The sequence below is a fragment of the Syngnathus typhle genome, linkage group LG4, assembly GCF_033458585.1.
Source record: "Syngnathus typhle isolate RoL2023-S1 ecotype Sweden linkage group LG4, RoL_Styp_1.0, whole genome shotgun sequence".
NCBI lineage: Eukaryota > Metazoa > Chordata > Actinopteri > Syngnathiformes > Syngnathidae > Syngnathus > Syngnathus typhle.
In genome coordinates, this window is record NC_083741.1 from 18,062,588 (window position 1) to 18,078,571 (window position 15,984).

At 42.0% G+C, this 15,984-nt stretch overlaps 2 protein-coding genes across 3 annotated transcripts; both read right to left on the reverse strand.

Moving 5' to 3' along the window:
- Positions 1-60: 60 nt before the first annotated feature.
- LOC133152447 (alpha-protein kinase 3-like) lies at positions 61-9,432 on the reverse strand. Its single transcript, XM_061276035.1, has 14 exons — positions 9,273-9,432; positions 9,005-9,203; positions 8,506-8,627; positions 8,189-8,306; positions 7,159-8,023; positions 2,889-5,172; positions 2,667-2,814; positions 2,481-2,608; positions 2,375-2,410; positions 2,027-2,301; positions 1,867-1,955; positions 1,461-1,678; positions 1,098-1,146; positions 61-1,029 (listed from the first exon to the last, which is right to left on the reverse strand). Exons 2-14 carry the CDS (start codon positions 9,130-9,132, stop codon positions 738-740), a joined length of 4,752 nt encoding a protein of 1,583 aa, XP_061132019.1. The 5' UTR covers positions 9,133-9,203; positions 9,273-9,432; the 3' UTR covers positions 61-737.
- A 2,455-nt stretch (positions 9,433-11,887) lies between these two features.
- Positions 11,888-15,585, reverse strand: cry5 (cryptochrome circadian regulator 5). 2 transcript variants are annotated; one of them, XM_061276038.1, is made up of 11 exons: positions 15,489-15,585; positions 14,663-14,879; positions 14,401-14,595; positions 13,885-14,003; positions 13,667-13,821; positions 13,411-13,551; positions 13,164-13,331; positions 12,953-13,093; positions 12,741-12,892; positions 12,272-12,492; positions 11,888-12,182 (listed from the first exon to the last, which is right to left on the reverse strand). In XM_061276038.1, exons 2-11 carry the CDS (start codon positions 14,875-14,877, stop codon positions 12,124-12,126), a joined length of 1,566 nt encoding a protein of 521 aa, XP_061132022.1. In that variant the 5' UTR covers positions 14,878-14,879; positions 15,489-15,585; the 3' UTR covers positions 11,888-12,123. The 2 variants fall into 2 exon arrangements, with proteins under 2 accessions (XP_061132022.1, XP_061132021.1); XM_061276037.1 differs by having other exon boundaries at positions 14,663-14,909; positions 15,489-15,568.
- Between the last annotated feature and the right edge of the window lie 399 nt (positions 15,586-15,984).

Consider the following 15,984-nt stretch of genomic DNA (forward strand, 5'->3'; position numbering starts at 1 on the left):
TTCCAGAAAAGTTGAATGTATTATATGCATTTTTTTTATTCGAGACACACTCGCAAAAGCTCTTTTTATACACACGGCTTTGTTTTATTTTACAACCAGCAACATATACAATGAGAATGCGTGTCACTGTACATCTGTGTCATATGACAACACAATGTTTACATTTCCACTTGATTGGCTTCTCGCTGTACAAAAGGTGACTTCAGGTTAATAACGGTTAATGTGTTCAATATTTATAAAATTTTCTTGTAATCCACAAGCCTTGAACTCTGGTTGTCACATGAAACGTGCCGATAGCCAATCTGTGGGCAAGCTAACTCAAAACGACAGAAGCGTATAACAGTATAACAAACAATTCATGCCAACCGGCAACAGCGCCAAGTTGAAAGTGAGATAGACAAGTGTTTTTAAAATATATGTAGCTTAGTGTCGTAGAAATGTCAAGAAGATTTGGTGAGACATTCTCACTGCAGTGGCGTTGCCAGATAAACTGAAAGCTAGCGTAGCTACTACTACTACTACTAGTTATTCTTTGTAATTTATGGGAATACTTTCTACAAGATGTTCAAAAGCTCTGTTCTTGCTCATTCCAAAGTTCCTAGGTGGGCTTGATTCCAGGTTTGCCACGACGAACTGTTTACGATCAAGTGGTCCAGAGAGTTGATTAATTGACGTAAATGTAGTAAAACAAAATGAAGTAAAGACGCGGAATGGTGGTAAAATCATGATTTGTAATGCTAGACTTCAACAGTAGCTTTGAGGCATTTTGGAGCATCTTGTTCAGCCTTCCTGGGCATGCGGGGGCTGCCGGTTACTCTCCGACCAGTCTGTGGGCTGCATGAGCCAGGAGCCTGACTCTTACGTTGCAGTAATGGGCTCCTGGAGCTTTTGGGCTTGGCTGGTGCCATTAAAGAGTCCAAAAGTTTCAGTGACCTCAAGCCCAGAAGACCGCAGAAGTAGTTGCACTGGTGCTGTGAGACAAATCCTTCAAATATTTGAGGTTTGCCTTCCATTTGGAGGTTCTGATATCTGCAGCAACAACAACAGTATATGAGTCGAAAAGATATATTTGAAGTAAAATCATTTCGTTGACTAACCCTGTATATTTGACTGCAACTCCAATGTTGGTGATCTTTGTATCAACCCCTGAAAAAAAAAAACAGTGTCGTTATGGTTTCTACAATTCATTCACATCTGAAAGGATTTCGGTAGCAGTTTAGACAGCAGAGCAACTCATTTTGCAAAACAACTTTATAAATCTAAGCCGGTGACGATCAAAAGTGTTTGTATACTTTCATCTGGGACTGTCACCATAGTTTCTATATGACAACAGTAAAGAACAGAACGTTCCAAGCAGCCTCAACGTTGATAGAACCCCAGTCAAAATACTAGCTTTTTTTTTCCTTTCAATTTCTCAGGACCAATGATGTCATAAACACACACAAAGTATCACAGTTTACCTTTGAGTTGGGTGATGAGCAGGTTCCCATTGGTCCATTGAAAGATCCAGTGCTGCAGAGCACAACACTTCAGCTCTACCTCTGAAGTGGCTTTCATCTCAATCTTCCCCGTATGATCCACCACGACATATTTCCGATAGACTCCAGCCAGGTCAGCCTCCACGGTGGCATAGGGGACGGTGTTTGCTGGCCGATACATCAAGTAAACAGGGATGACCCTGGTTTGTTCAGGATCGGTGTTAAGTGAATGTCAAAGCAAAGACCAGCGATATGGAGAACATGTAAAGTCTATCCAGGAACGACTGAGCAGAAATTTGAACCCAAGACCTTTTGACTCTGAGGCAGATGTGCTAACCATACCACAATTTTCGCATTTACAGTACGGAGAGCCCAAAGTTAAACTCACTCGAGAGGTTGCCCAAAGTTCTCAATGACTCTTGCCTCTGCAGAGAAGATTTTGCAGTACTCACGAGCCAAATTTTGAATTTTACATTCCTGTATGCAGAACAATGGAAAAGATCAGGTCAGAATTACTTGGAAAATTTCAATTCGGCAGAGAGACATACCTGCTTGACTAAGTCCAAGTTCCTGTCTGTGAGGTAGTGTTCCTCCTTGCCACCATAAGCGATGTGGCGTTGGGCTTTGAGGATACACGTATGACCAGACTCAAAGACAGGCTCAAGGCCATAGATGACTTGAGCCCTCCAGACTTTGTTGGCACAGCCTTCGCCAATACAGGATTTGTGGACCATCACACGACCAAACAACTTGCTGCCCCAGACACCACTGTCAGCCAGACCTTTGCTGAACACCAGTGGCGCCATTTCGATTTCTTCCCCAACTTGATGACAGAACATAATAGTTGGAAATGCGTTCAACTTTTGGTTGTATTCAATGCTAAGATCTGAGCTTACCACTGTGGTCCATACGAAGGGAAATCCCTACCAAGCCTGAAACACATTTGGAGAGTTTTGTTGCAGCTAAATAGTTGACTTAATAATATGCAAATGAGGTACATACTGTCTGGACCAAGTAGAAAGTCAGTCGAGTCACTTCCGTAGTCATTTGTGATAGTACATTTGTAAATTCCAGTGTCTTTACTTGCCGCTTGAACGATGGCCAGATTGACCTGGCTTTCATCCGCCGCACTGAGACAAACACTGAGATCAGTCGTCGTTTTTTCCAAAACGTTTATATTCTTCATACCTTTTTTTAATCCGGGCAATCTCCAGTTGATCTCTGTACCAAGTTATGGTTGAGTCGGTTAAAATGTTGAAGAACTGGCACCACAGTTTAAGGTGTCCCATGGCATCGGCAAAACATTCACTGCGGATCTTCCGGATAACTTGAGGGGCTAAAATGAAGAAACTTGTACTTATTAAAAAGCATGACACACATTTTTTTGGGACTACCATTCATCTTCTTTACCTTTGCATGGATCCCGTTTGTCCTTCTCGGTTTTCTCATTTTGGATGTCCTCATTGGATGGTTGGCTTGATGTGTTAGTCACAACGGTCATATTCTTTCTTCCCAGCATCGGCGATCGCTTTTCTACAGGAGATGTATCGTTGTTCTGCTGAAGAAGAGGTGACCGTTGAGAAGAGTCTGATCCAGGACTGGTGGAAAGCATGCTGCCCAATGGGGAAAACTCTTCCTTCGCAGGTTGGTGATCAGATGGTAAATTGGTCTCCTCTGGTTTGTCCTTGGAAGTAGAAGTAAGGATCTTCCGACGGGCCCCTGAGGCCAATTCTCGAGGAGTTGCAGGAGTAAGAAAATAATCTGAATCTCCTTTCTGCAATACCGGACTGGCTTCGGGATTTAAATCTTCACCCTGAACACTTGTAATGGGAACTTTCAGCATACCCTGTGAACAACTGACTGGATTGTTTTCCCTTATCAGTGTTTGGGAAGTATTTCTATCTGTTTCCTGTTGAATTTCAGCATCAAATTTAATATCTGGGATGAACTTTTCCACAAGACCCAAGTCTTTGCCTTGATCCCTTTTGCCGTTCAATGTTGGTGTTTGAGTTGCTTTCTTCTTGTGATTTACAGGATCAGAAGTTTTTGAAGAACCTGCAAGGGGAATGACTGTAACATCTTGATTGCATTTTATGCTGAAGGGATCGATAACAGATGAAGGGGAGGGACTTGGATCTTCCTGATGAGTACTACTCTTTCCCAGATTATTTTGCGTTACAAGATGTTTGTTTGGAGGGTTTGCATCAACAATTTTTTTAGGTGTGCTATCAAGTACTGACTTCCTCAGTTGAATGTCCACCTCTTTAGAATTTACGGGAACAGAAGAGTAGTTATTTAAATCTGTCACATCTCCATTTGCTTCCATGCCAAGGGGATCAATGACAGATGTAGGACAAAGACTAAGATCTTGAAAAGCCCTTTTCTTCCCAAGATGATTTTGTGTCATAAGGTTTTCCTTTGGAGAGGTTCGATCAACATGATTCTGAGGTATGCCATCAGGTGCTGACTTTCTCCCTTGAGTTCCAATCTCTTTTGTGTTCATGGGATCAGAACATTCCTTTGAAAGACCTGCCCGGGTACTGTTTGTCGCATCTCGGTTCGGTTCCATGCTCGGCGGATCAATGACAGATGAAGGACAAAGACTCGGATCTTCTTCAAAAGTCCTTTTGTTTCCAGGATGACTTTGTGTCGCAAGATGATCCTTTGGAGATGTTTGATCAACATGATTCTCAGGTATGCCATCAGGTACTGACCCTTTAGCTGAAATCTCCTGTGGATTCACAGGATCAGAACAGTAGTTATTCGAAGGAAAGGCTATGACATCATGATGGCGTTCTATGCTGAGGGAACCAATGGCAGATGAAGGACTACGATCCTTTTGAGAAATCTTCTCTCCTAGATGGCTTTGTTGTGCAAGATGTTCCTTTGGTGTGGCAGAATCAACATTTTTGCTGGGTTTGATGTCAGGTACTGACGTCCTCTCTTGAATTGTAATCTTACTTTGATCAAGGTTTTGAGATTTGTCACCCACAGCGGCACGTGATCCAGAGTCTGCAGAAATGTCTTTAGCAGGATTTGTTGCCGCAGACTCAAGAGCCTTTATTTGGGCTCTCATAAGTTCTGCAACAGATACAACTCTGGTGACAGGTTTGGGGATTTCTTGGAAGTCAGTGGCTTGCTGCTCATTTTTTTTGGATGGCCCAGCAGTTTCAATTTTAGTCTGTTTATTAGACTGTAATTCCGAGTTGGGTTTTAAACTAGACACTTTTTTATCTTTATCAGACGCAACCATGGGATTAGCTTCTTTAGCTATTTTATCGTTCCTTTGTTCTGGTTTTTGAATCTTAGGTGCAACAGCAGTTTCGGTTATCTTCTCTTTTCTCACCACTGCTCTGCTACCCTCTTTACTGTCTACCTTCTTAAAACCTTGTGCTTCTGTCCGTTCAGAAGTCTTTGCTACTAAATCAGCTTGGCTTTGTCGGTCTGCAAATGAAAGGGGATGCGATTTTTGTAACACCGTGTGGCTTTCCCTTAATCCCTTGGAATGATGCTGTCTGTGTTGTGGTGATTTTGGTGCGACGAAATGGAGCCGGACGTCGTTTATTGCAGCTTCTCCTTTCGATGGGGGTTTACGCTGCGGTTGTGTATCTACTGATGCCAGACGCCGGTCAGGTGGAGGCTCCAGGTTGACAGGTGCATCATTCCTACTCTTCCATGCAGGGGCTTGTGTAACCTTGGAAAACAATTCAAGCACATGTTGCCAGGCTGTAAATACTAATGATACTTTATCCCTGTCTGTACAGTACTTGGGTAAACGTATAACTCCAACAACAATAGTGTAACCAGCAACAAACAGACAAACCTGGAATGACAGACGACTATAGATTACCGTAATTTCCGCACTATAAAGCGCACCGGATTATAAGGCGGACCTTCAATGAATGGCCCATTTTAAAACTTTGTCCATATATAAGTCCATATATTTGGACACGGCTGCTGTAGTGGCTCAATATTGGTCCATATATAAGGCGCACCGGATTATAAGGCGCACTGTCGGCTTTTGAGAAAATTTGAGGTTTTTAGATGCGCCTTATAGTGCGGAAAATACGGTATATAAGATATCAGACACTTGTGGCATATGCTCTTATGGAACGGCACTTGCGGCATCATTTTTTTTTCTATTCTATTCATGTAGTGATTTGTTTCTTTTTCCAACACAATTCTCGTGTTTTATATGTCCCACTCAAATAGCACAATGGATGCTCCAAATGTAATTTGAAGTTTTTGAATATGAACCTGAAATGTTTATCCATTCTGTAATATGTCTATTCAGATATGCACTGGGTGTAAGACCATGCTCACGTATGTGTATTTTTGTTTGTCATTATTAGCATTATACACATATTGATTAATAGATTCATAAAGAATATCATATTTTTTCCGTCATATCAAGACTGTCATGACACTTCTCACTTCTAATCCTTGGCGCCCCGTGTTGGGCACATTTGCACAGCAACCGTGTTTCTAGTGGGCAGAGAGAACCTAGTGACAGGCGCAATTTATATAAACACTGGAATAGAAATATAGTCTGATTTAGAATAAGCTCAACTGTTGGTCTGCCAAAGTAAGTTGAGACAGTGAAGATGGTCCACAAATGTATTCACGAGCTCAGTATTGGTATCACCGTCAAGACTTTTATATTGCAGCAATATTCTGATCCATTATTACAAATACTATTGCTTGTGCTACATTTAAAATTCGTTCCTGTTGAGTTACAAAAAGGTGACGAGTTGTGCGTATCGGCTCTCTGAGTTGTGCGCCAGACAGTGTCAAATCCACATCACGTCTGAGCATGAGCTATACCCCCTTTTATAATTAGCAAGAAAGGTTCCCTGAGCCACAAGACTTTCCAAAATAGATGAGATAAGCAAGGCTAATAATGTTCACGGTTTTTGTGCTGCAAAAAGTGAACTCCAAAGCTTTTAAATGCTTCCGTGTTGATTGCTCGACTGTATTATGACAATTATTTGTCGCGCATGTTTTCCCCTCAATCTAATCTGGAAAATCTCAGGTCAATTTTGTGTTGACGTGTGATTACAATGGAATGTCAATCATTTTGAGAGGCACTTCAGTGGAGCTGCCTTTTGCCTCACTGGTGTCGGTAGCTGTGGTTGCGTTAGCGCTTGCCTGGAAAAAGCATTCCTAATCATAGAAAGGCAAAACAAATTTGATTGATAATTGCAACAATAATTATAGTCTTGAAAATGATGACCGTGCAAAATTCATACTCTTTGTAACATCTCAATCTGAGACGAGGCAGTGACTAAAAATGAATTTGTTTTTAAATATGAGCAGGTTGGAGTTAGTATTTCTGCCTGATGCTGTCATACCGAAATAAGATAAGCAGCATATTGGGCATGATGCAATACTGTCCATGGTCCCCACGTTAATTCATAAGCCATTCACTGCCAGCCTAGTTAAAATGGACGTCTATAGCCGTCAATGGGAGTGAATGATTTCGAGGGTCTCATTAAGAAAAGTAATGCAGAGATTTTTCTTCTCATTGCCAGCCTGTTGCATGTGTAAACAGAAGTGCATCGTCGAGCTCCGTTGGGACTGGAGTGCGCTAACATTGTTGTTGCTATAAATAGCAGCAGTTTGTGTTGGCTTGCATGATGCTCCCATGAGCTCATGGGAGGAGAAAAAAAAAAAAGCTCACCTCACTCTGCGTGGATGGATTCTTTTGCTTCGTTTTTGTTTCCTTTTGTGGTGGCTGATCTGGGATCTTCTCAGGTAAAGCAGTCTTGTTTTTCAGGACTCCATCCACACTTCCAGGGTCAGCTGTGTGCTGCGTGACTAAGCTGGAAGGCTGTTGAGGTGAATTTTGAAGTCTGGAGAGCATGCGAGGGTTCTTCCCCAACACTTTCTCGTCACGTTTAAGTAGACTTTCCTTGTCTTTCCTTGCACTTTCTGGAGAGCGAAGCAGCTCCGAGCTTTTCTTCCTGAACAGTTTCCCAAAAGTGGCTCTGTTTGGACGTTCCGTCATGTTTTTGCAACTCTCCACTTCCATGAGCTCCTCCGAGCTGGTCTTTCTCATCTCCTCAGGCGTCCTCTCACCTCTGGAGCAAATTTTGATCTTCTTCTTGACAAAGGGAGTCTTGGCAGTGCCACCCACGTTTGCGTTCTCATTATTTGTTTTTGTACACGTTTTACTAGAAGGCTTCTCCTCCACCGGTTCTTCTGATGGTTCCTCCAATCTAACCTTTGAATCCTCACAAACAGATGGAATTAACTCCTTGTTGACGTCATCCTCTGTGGAGCTGGGCGTGCTCAAGAAGGGTTCCATGGTGGAGCGGCGCTTCCTCAGCGAGCGTTCCGGGCTGATGGTACGAATGGGCTCCTGGTTCTCCTTGCCGTCGGTCTCTTTGCCACGGCCATCCGCCTTCTGCTTGATCTTGGCAAAGTAACGCTGGTGGATCTTGAACTCGTTCATTACACCCACCTCCAGAACTCCGGAGCACGATACGATGCCTTTGCTGTTACTGGCCGATACCTGGTAGATGGCTGCGTCCTCCACAGTGCAGCTGCAAGGAGAAGACTATTCAAATTTTGGGCAATCGGAGTGAACACAAAATTTCACGGCAAACCAATCAAATTTTATGTTGAGAAATTTAACAAATTATTTTAAGTTTTGCTGATTTTTAAGTTGTTGAAACTGTGTTTATAGGCTGGATAATAAGTATACATACTTGTAAATATGCAGAGAATGGGTTTGCCCATTACGAAATATTTCATATTTCGGAAGACCACAGAATCTGTCCATCTGTTTATCATCCTTATACCAAGTTAGTTGAGGGATAGGATAACCTGTAAGACAAAAAAGAAATATTACCACTACTCCTACTACAAATAATGATAAAAATATATAAAGTGTATAAATATATATTTTTTGCATATTACACCAAAGTATGGTGGTTTAAAACAAGCCTTACAGTTATTATTTCCAGATTAAATATGTTATCCCAATTTAGCCCCGATGTCACCCTTGACAAATGTGGCTGCTCACCGGTCACCACACAGAAGAACTTGACGTTGCTGCTCTCTGACACGGCTCTGGACTTGAGCGTGGTCAGGAAGGCGGGCTGCGTTTCCTGTGTCAGTTGAGCTATCACGCTGCAGAGTGTGCTCCTACGCAGAGAGAAGACTTTCAATACTTTTAGTCGAGCTCAGATCTCCACCAAGGTCGACTTGACCTGGATGATTAGAATATCCTGCTAACTCTTATCACCACAATAACATCTGCTGGCGATGTGGATTTCGAAACGTTTCTGTTTTGATACAAAATAAAACAAAGAAATCGTGTTTCATATAATATTCAATAGAGCATTGAATTATTTCTCCACTTTTTCTGAAAAAAATTGAAATAGACCAAATTATGTTGCAAGAGCCTCCGGTTCGATTCCAGCAAAATATTTTTTTTATATTCTTATTGCATGTGGTCTCTGCCCGAGTAGTACATGGGCTCCAAAAGCGTCCCTCCTGCATAACGTCACATCCCACTGTACCTGTTCTCTGGCCGGACGTTGGAGAGGTAGCTGCAACCTCCAGGCCGGTTATTGCCAGCGCTCCCGTTCCCTTGGCCGGATCTTCCGCTATCCGAATGGGAGCGTGACATTGTCCGCCGCGAACCCATTTCAATGACTGTCAAAGTTCTCTTCTCCCAAATATCTTCCTTAAATTCCTTCAAGTTACTTTAGATGACAGCTGTAAATGAAGCCAAACATCAGATCAAATCAGCGCCATGTGCAAGTATCCTTAATGCAGTGCACTCACCGTGGAAGAGGTCACGCACGTCCCTCTTTGACAGATGCCCCACAGCTCTGACTTGAGGCTCTGTGATTTCCAATCAGACAAGAGCATGCGTCCACAGGCGGCTGCTGCACTATTTTTAGTGGGCCCTCAAATAGGCACAAGAGTGCATCACACTTTCCCACCCAACCTGCCTGCACAATAGGATGCACCAGTCGGCACGTCAACCCTGCAGAAGAGGAAATAATCATTTAAATGTGAAAGTCAAATTAAGGTCACATGCATATTTGTTGTAAAAAAAAATATATGTGATACAGTGGAAGAAAAGTGCTTCATCCTCAGGCTTCATTTTGTATCCCAAAGGAAAAAAACAATTGAAATAGAACATCCCTATAAGGGTACAACTCACTAATGACTGCATGCTCGAGCTTCTCATCATGACCCACACACAGACCCTCTTTGGACTTGCATGCATGACGTGATGAATTAAAGAGTCCTTTTCTCCCTCGAGAAGTACTAAATGAAGTTAGGCGACAATTTTCAATTATCGGACCGATGTCACGATTTGAGTGGTCTGCTCTTAGAGTGGTCTGCACTGCGGCAAACAGCTGCCATTTTATTTTGTGAGCAGGGTTACCTCATCATGGTGGAGATATTTCAGACAGGGTGTGTACGGATGGATCAAAGGCTCGGAGTGTGGAAACATTACAGAGGTAATGTGAGCGTTGTTCCTGTCTAAACAAACAGGAGGAACCACAATCTAGTCCACCAATTGGAATCATTGGCTAGATTTTTTTTTTTTTTTTCCAAGCCTTGGTTGTTTTGAAAACTTGTTCCCCAGACCTGTTACAAATATTGCCCAGTGCAAATCTAGTTGATTATGTTATTGTTACTATTAACAAGTTGACACCTACTCAGAATTCATTTTTAAAAGCTTGTTTGGTAGCAGGAGAGCTAAATAAATTCTGCAAAAAGGACAAGGCCATTTGTTTGGAGGTATTCAGTGAGGGTTTTTTTTTTTTGTAATGAAAAATGGCTGTCTTGGCTTGCGAGCTTGTGAAATTCTGGCAAGAATGTGAAATATGTGATGATCCAAAATAATGTGGAAATATACCCCCTTGTGGTTGTGATGACAAATCTCATTGGACGCTGTGAAAGCTGAGCTGACATCATTGTGAATTTAATGCATAACTGGAAAAAATTAAATGGCTATAACGTTTTTTAAGATCACTCCAACCATCATCAATAACGACTCCCCAGATATGTCAAAATATTTTTCGATATTTCTCAATACTGTATAGCGGCGTATCAAACCTGAAGTTGTATGAAGTCACACTTTCGACATCAATGGTTGTTGCCTCGTGATGATCTATGTATAGCCGCCACTCCAAATCTCACTGTGGCTTAGCAGAGCAGATTTATAGGTGGGGGATGACAGACAAGACCACGTTTGCAAGGGACTGTTGTTTGGGGATGTGTGCAAAGGTCACATCATCACACTTTGGTGCCACTTCATGAGGTCATGTTATGATGCCCCGAATGCTTCGAAAAGATAACGATAAAGATTTACGTGATGTTGAAAATGCATTCACAATAAATCAAATGAAGTCATACCTCAAATTAAAGGCCTTGAGGAATGCTGTCGCAATCTGTAAGAATTTTTACAAACATGCCAACAACAAAATTGTAAAGCAAAAAACGACGACACGAAATATCTCAAGTGTCAGCCTCCGAGCAAAATAAAGTCTTTTGACCTTGACGCATCAGAGAGAACTAACGTCAGCGTGGTTTCATTTTTCTAGATAATTAAACACCCAAATTTATCTCTGTGCTGGACTCCCCACTCTGAAACTCTGATGGATGATCTTGTCTGCAAATGCATTCATACACTTTAAGCAAACAAAATAATCTCTTGCTTTAAAATAGTGGTGTCCAACAAGCAGCGGAAATCTCCCCCCCCCCCCCCCCCCCCCCACTGTGAGCGATGATGATGAGTAAACGAAGAGGTCCACTATTCTCTCCCATCTATCCGCCATACAGGAAACAACAGCTGCTTGAGGACACGCTGTCCCACTGATCCAAGCGCCACGCTTCCAAATGTTTGCAATTGTGACGTGTCGACGCAGATAAACAGGGAGGGTGAAAAGAGGAAGAGGAAAGACGAGGGGGGGGGGGGGCACTCACATGCATGCAACACTGTTTTCTTGTTTGATGCGTCTCGATGGAAACTGTGCTCGGCTTTGACATCATCTTCTGGATATTCACACCGGTGTCAGGTCCAAGGAAGCGGCAACGGGAGAACGCTTGATTTGCCGGGACAGCTGACGCACACACACACACACACACACACACACACACACATATGCACGCACACAAGGGATGCCGGCACACTCTTAATGATTGCGTCACTTGAGTTAAATAAAGCAATAAGATTTTTCTACACCATTGCATCTCCCCTTCTGACACTAGTACAACTTGTTAGAGGCTTGTAACTCATTTTAAAGCCAGTAGGTGAATAAGCCCTTTGCAAACAATCAATACTACCTCACCATCAATTGAGATTTTAGTTTTTCTATTTTTGAGGATCTTTTAGATTTGGGAGGGGGGGGGGGGGTAAGTCAAATGACCGTAAAAGATACTTAATGGAAAAAGCATGTCATGTCTTTAAATACAAATGTCGGCCCAAACATTCCAGTATGGCGAGAATAAAAGCAAACATGACTTTTCCACAGTACACCAACATATACAAAGGTATTAAGAAACATGCATATCAAAATACCAACAAAAACAAGCACTTAACAGTATAACCAATGTAAACAACTAAACCAATGTAACCTATTAAAAGAATAGCTAACTAAAGGACTGTTAGCTTGACTTATTTCTTTGCTTTTTTGTTCAACATTTCCACAACGGAGGGGGCCTTTCGCTTCACACCTGCAAGACAAAGCAACAGAGGGAAATACTACGTTATATGACCAAAACAAAATATTGCATATGTTTTGTGAGCATGTTAAAATGAGCACCTCCTTTCTTCCTGGGCGATTCTTGAGTGTCGGCGGACCTCTTGGCGTAGGCCGACTTCATCCTATTTAAGTTCTTCTTGCTGATGATTTTATGGTCCACAATGGGAAGCGGGTAATCCTTACCCACAATGCACCCTGCTGCCTTCTGCACACTACTTGGAGCTTTCCAAGGCTCGTAGATGTACTCAGTGGGGAATTTCTTCAAGATTGGAAGGTACTTCCTGAAAAGATTGCAGATATGAGCAAAAAATTGTGACACTTTGTTTAGTTTGAGCTAACATGAGTTCTCTTGGAGATACTCTGGCTTCTTCTCGCATTAAAAAAATATATATTGTAAAACTTATAATTAAACAAAATAAATAATACTAATAAAAGTATTAAAATTAAAATATTATAATAAAAATAATTATATTTATTTATTTATAAATAAATAATTATAAACAATTAAAAAATATATATATATTCATACTTGATGTAGTCTCCATCTTTGTCAGTCTTCCTGCCGAAGGCCACAGGAGAGTAGACCCTGAAGTACTGGTGGAAGAATGTGCTGGCTGAGAGCCACTGCCAGTTGCCCGCATTGAGAGCCCAGTCGCCGTCTAACAGCAGCTCCTCAAACACCTTCAGTGAATATCGATATGAATTTCTCGGGGAGGTTCAAACGTGGTTTGATAGGTTTACCTTCTGCCCTTCCTCCCAGCTGATCCACAGATCTCCTCTTGTGAGAAAGCAGGCCACAGCATGTCTGCCCAGGTGATGGATCCATCCTTCTCGTCTAAGTTGGGTCATGATGGCATCAATGAAGGGGTAACCAGTCCGAGCCTTGACAAAATAAAGGCCCTCGTGACGACATGCATGAAAGTGACGTGGTAGTCAGACGTGATGATCGTACCTCCCTCCAAGCGGTCAGGTAGTCATTGTTTGTGTCCCAGTCTATTTGAATGCAAGCAGGATTGCCCTCCATCTTGTTGAAGTTGGGGATGCCGACACTGGCCGTGTAGAAGAATTCTCGCCACAGTAACTGTCCGTGCAGGGACACCGGTGGATCGGAATGCTTTTTCTGCAAGACAATTTGAAAATCAAAGGTTAGCCAAACCTAAACTTGAATTAAGGTTGACAATTAGCACATTGATACTCGCCCCCTGGTAGACTTCGGTCAACCTCCACCAGAACGTGCGTGCAGACAGGCACCCTAATGTGATGTAAGGGCTGAGGACCGTGGTGCTCGGGCTCAAAGAGTTGGGAGACGTCTGGGGTTTCTCAAAGCCGCACACCCATCCCTGTCGGCACACACACTTGCACATTACTGAATATGAACAACATTAAGAACAATGTGACTTTTTTTTTGTTACAAAGTGATGATATGTAAACTTGCAAAATGAAGATGAGGATTACAGTATTTTGCATATTTTCCTCTAGTCGCCTCAAAGCTTCTTGTTCTCCTCCTGGGAAAGGTTCCTCTCCGAGTTCCGCTATATCATGACCGAGCTCATCCAGCGACGGGATCGCATATTTGTTTGCGTCATCTTCAGAATGAGGGGTCTTCACACCTTTGACGATATACCCTCATTACTTATTGTGCTGCATTTATTGCATGAAAAACGGTTCCATACCTTTCATGTCCTCTGCAGTGGGAGCAGGGATTGGCTTCTTCGGCGGGCCGAGGGTCTTCACTATTGCCTGCATGCGGTTGTATGCGAGGGGGGCTTTGCCATTATTTTCCTCAATGATTCTGGGAAAACACATTCAGTACAAGTTGTTGGATTTCATTTTTGAGACTGAAACATCTGAGGAGGCTATTGAAAAATTTGCCAGAGCCCGGATCTATGTAAATCCGCTAGAAAATGCGTGGGATGAAAAACTATTGTGCATTTGTGAGTATAATCATAAATATAACAATAACAATTTGTGTTTATTTAAATATCGATATTCGTAAACGCTGAAGAAAAACTATCATGAATAAATGAGAGTTCATCAAAGTGCATCAACATGTAAAAAAAAAAAAAGTGACAAATATTTCACTGTGTGGTAAGTGTATTAAATAAGTTGTACTTTTTAATTGAACTCCTAAAATGAGTATTGAGATGGACCAACATGTTTCTGCATTGAATAAAAGGGGGCGCAAGCACCTGTTGATATCATAAAGTGTGTGGGACACTCTATAAAGGACTTCCACGCCATGTTCTTTGGCTAGCGTGGCCACCTTCTGGTCACGGGACAAGCTGTAAGGCTCTGTGTCATACTCGTACGACAACGTTGTTATTTGCCATTTGTTGAACAGTTTGGGGAACATCTCCTCTGGCTTGCCTCTGACAACAAATAGCCTAAAGCAAAGACCAAAAAAATATTAGTTACAAGAATGATCATAGTGGTAATGCTGATTGTATCTACCTGGAGTTGAGTTGCCTGAGGTTGAAGTCTAAGTCTTTGAGCGCCCCAAGCAGGAACCTCCAGCGGTTGATGCCCACCCTTTTCTTGTTAAGGAGATTTGGATCAAGGATGAACACCGGGTAGAGCTTCTTGCAATCCTTCAGAGCGGCCATCAGAGCCGGGTTGTCGTGCAGCCGCAGACCTTTACGGAACCAGTGGATGCATGTGTGCCCCATGTCTGTGTTCACAAGACACAATGAAGTGAGATCTGTCAAATAGTCACAAAATGCAATGAAGATATGTCACTGGTAGAACTGTAGTACTAGTAACCACAAGATTCGTTACACCATCTAAAGAGCTCCAAAACAATTATTGAATAGCAAAGGTCTGGCATGTCTATTATGGAACAAAATGGTTACATTCATTATTATGGGTGAACGTAGTTTCAAGGGCTGTAGAACACGCTATTTCAAATTGGTTATTTTCTTTTGTAACATTTACATCACATATTTTTTTAAGATAAATAAAAATAAATAAATAAATAAATAAATAAAATGTTCCTAGTAGATCAGTTAATCTGAAGAAAAATATCAAGTTCATTTTATTGATATTTTCTCTGATTTACACTTTCGCCAACAAAAAAGTATTTAAACTTGCATAGGTATTTAAAAAGTATTTAAAACCTGCTTGCTATGCTTCGTGGGTGACATGAAGACTCAATGCAGACATTTAAAATTTTACATTTTAAAATGCAGCGATTTGATCAGTTGCTACCACTATTAATTTGCAAACGTAGACACAAACTGACCGTGAAAAAAAATAAATAATGCAACCTCAATGAATCTACCTCAAAGTCGTCTTTTATTCCTCTCGACCGATTCTTGTTGGTACTCGATTTGTTTGGTAACAGGCACGTTGTTGAGTTATGAAACAAGAAGTGTGCTAGCCAATCAGAGGACGATATAGGCGGGGCGTCACACGCGCTGTATTTGCGATGTATACAATGGCCACTAGATGTCGCTAGAATCCAGTAAAAGCAGTGGTGCCATCTTTCCAAGTCCCTCGACGGGCCCCAGTTTGCAGCCCAGCCTGCGTCAGTGCTGCATTACCTTAATAATCCGAATTTCACCCTGAAAATTAAATGAACGTGTATATGGTGTGTGTTTATGTACCCACTGCGTTTACTTTATGGACATACTGACCCCTAGTGTTCAAGATGCGACACCAAGCAACTAAATTTACAGGTCACGCATGGACTGCTTTCTGTGTGAAATGAAAGGCAAGACTTTGACAAATTGTGTTGTTAGATGTGAAAATGTCAGTAGTGACTAGACCTGCCAAAA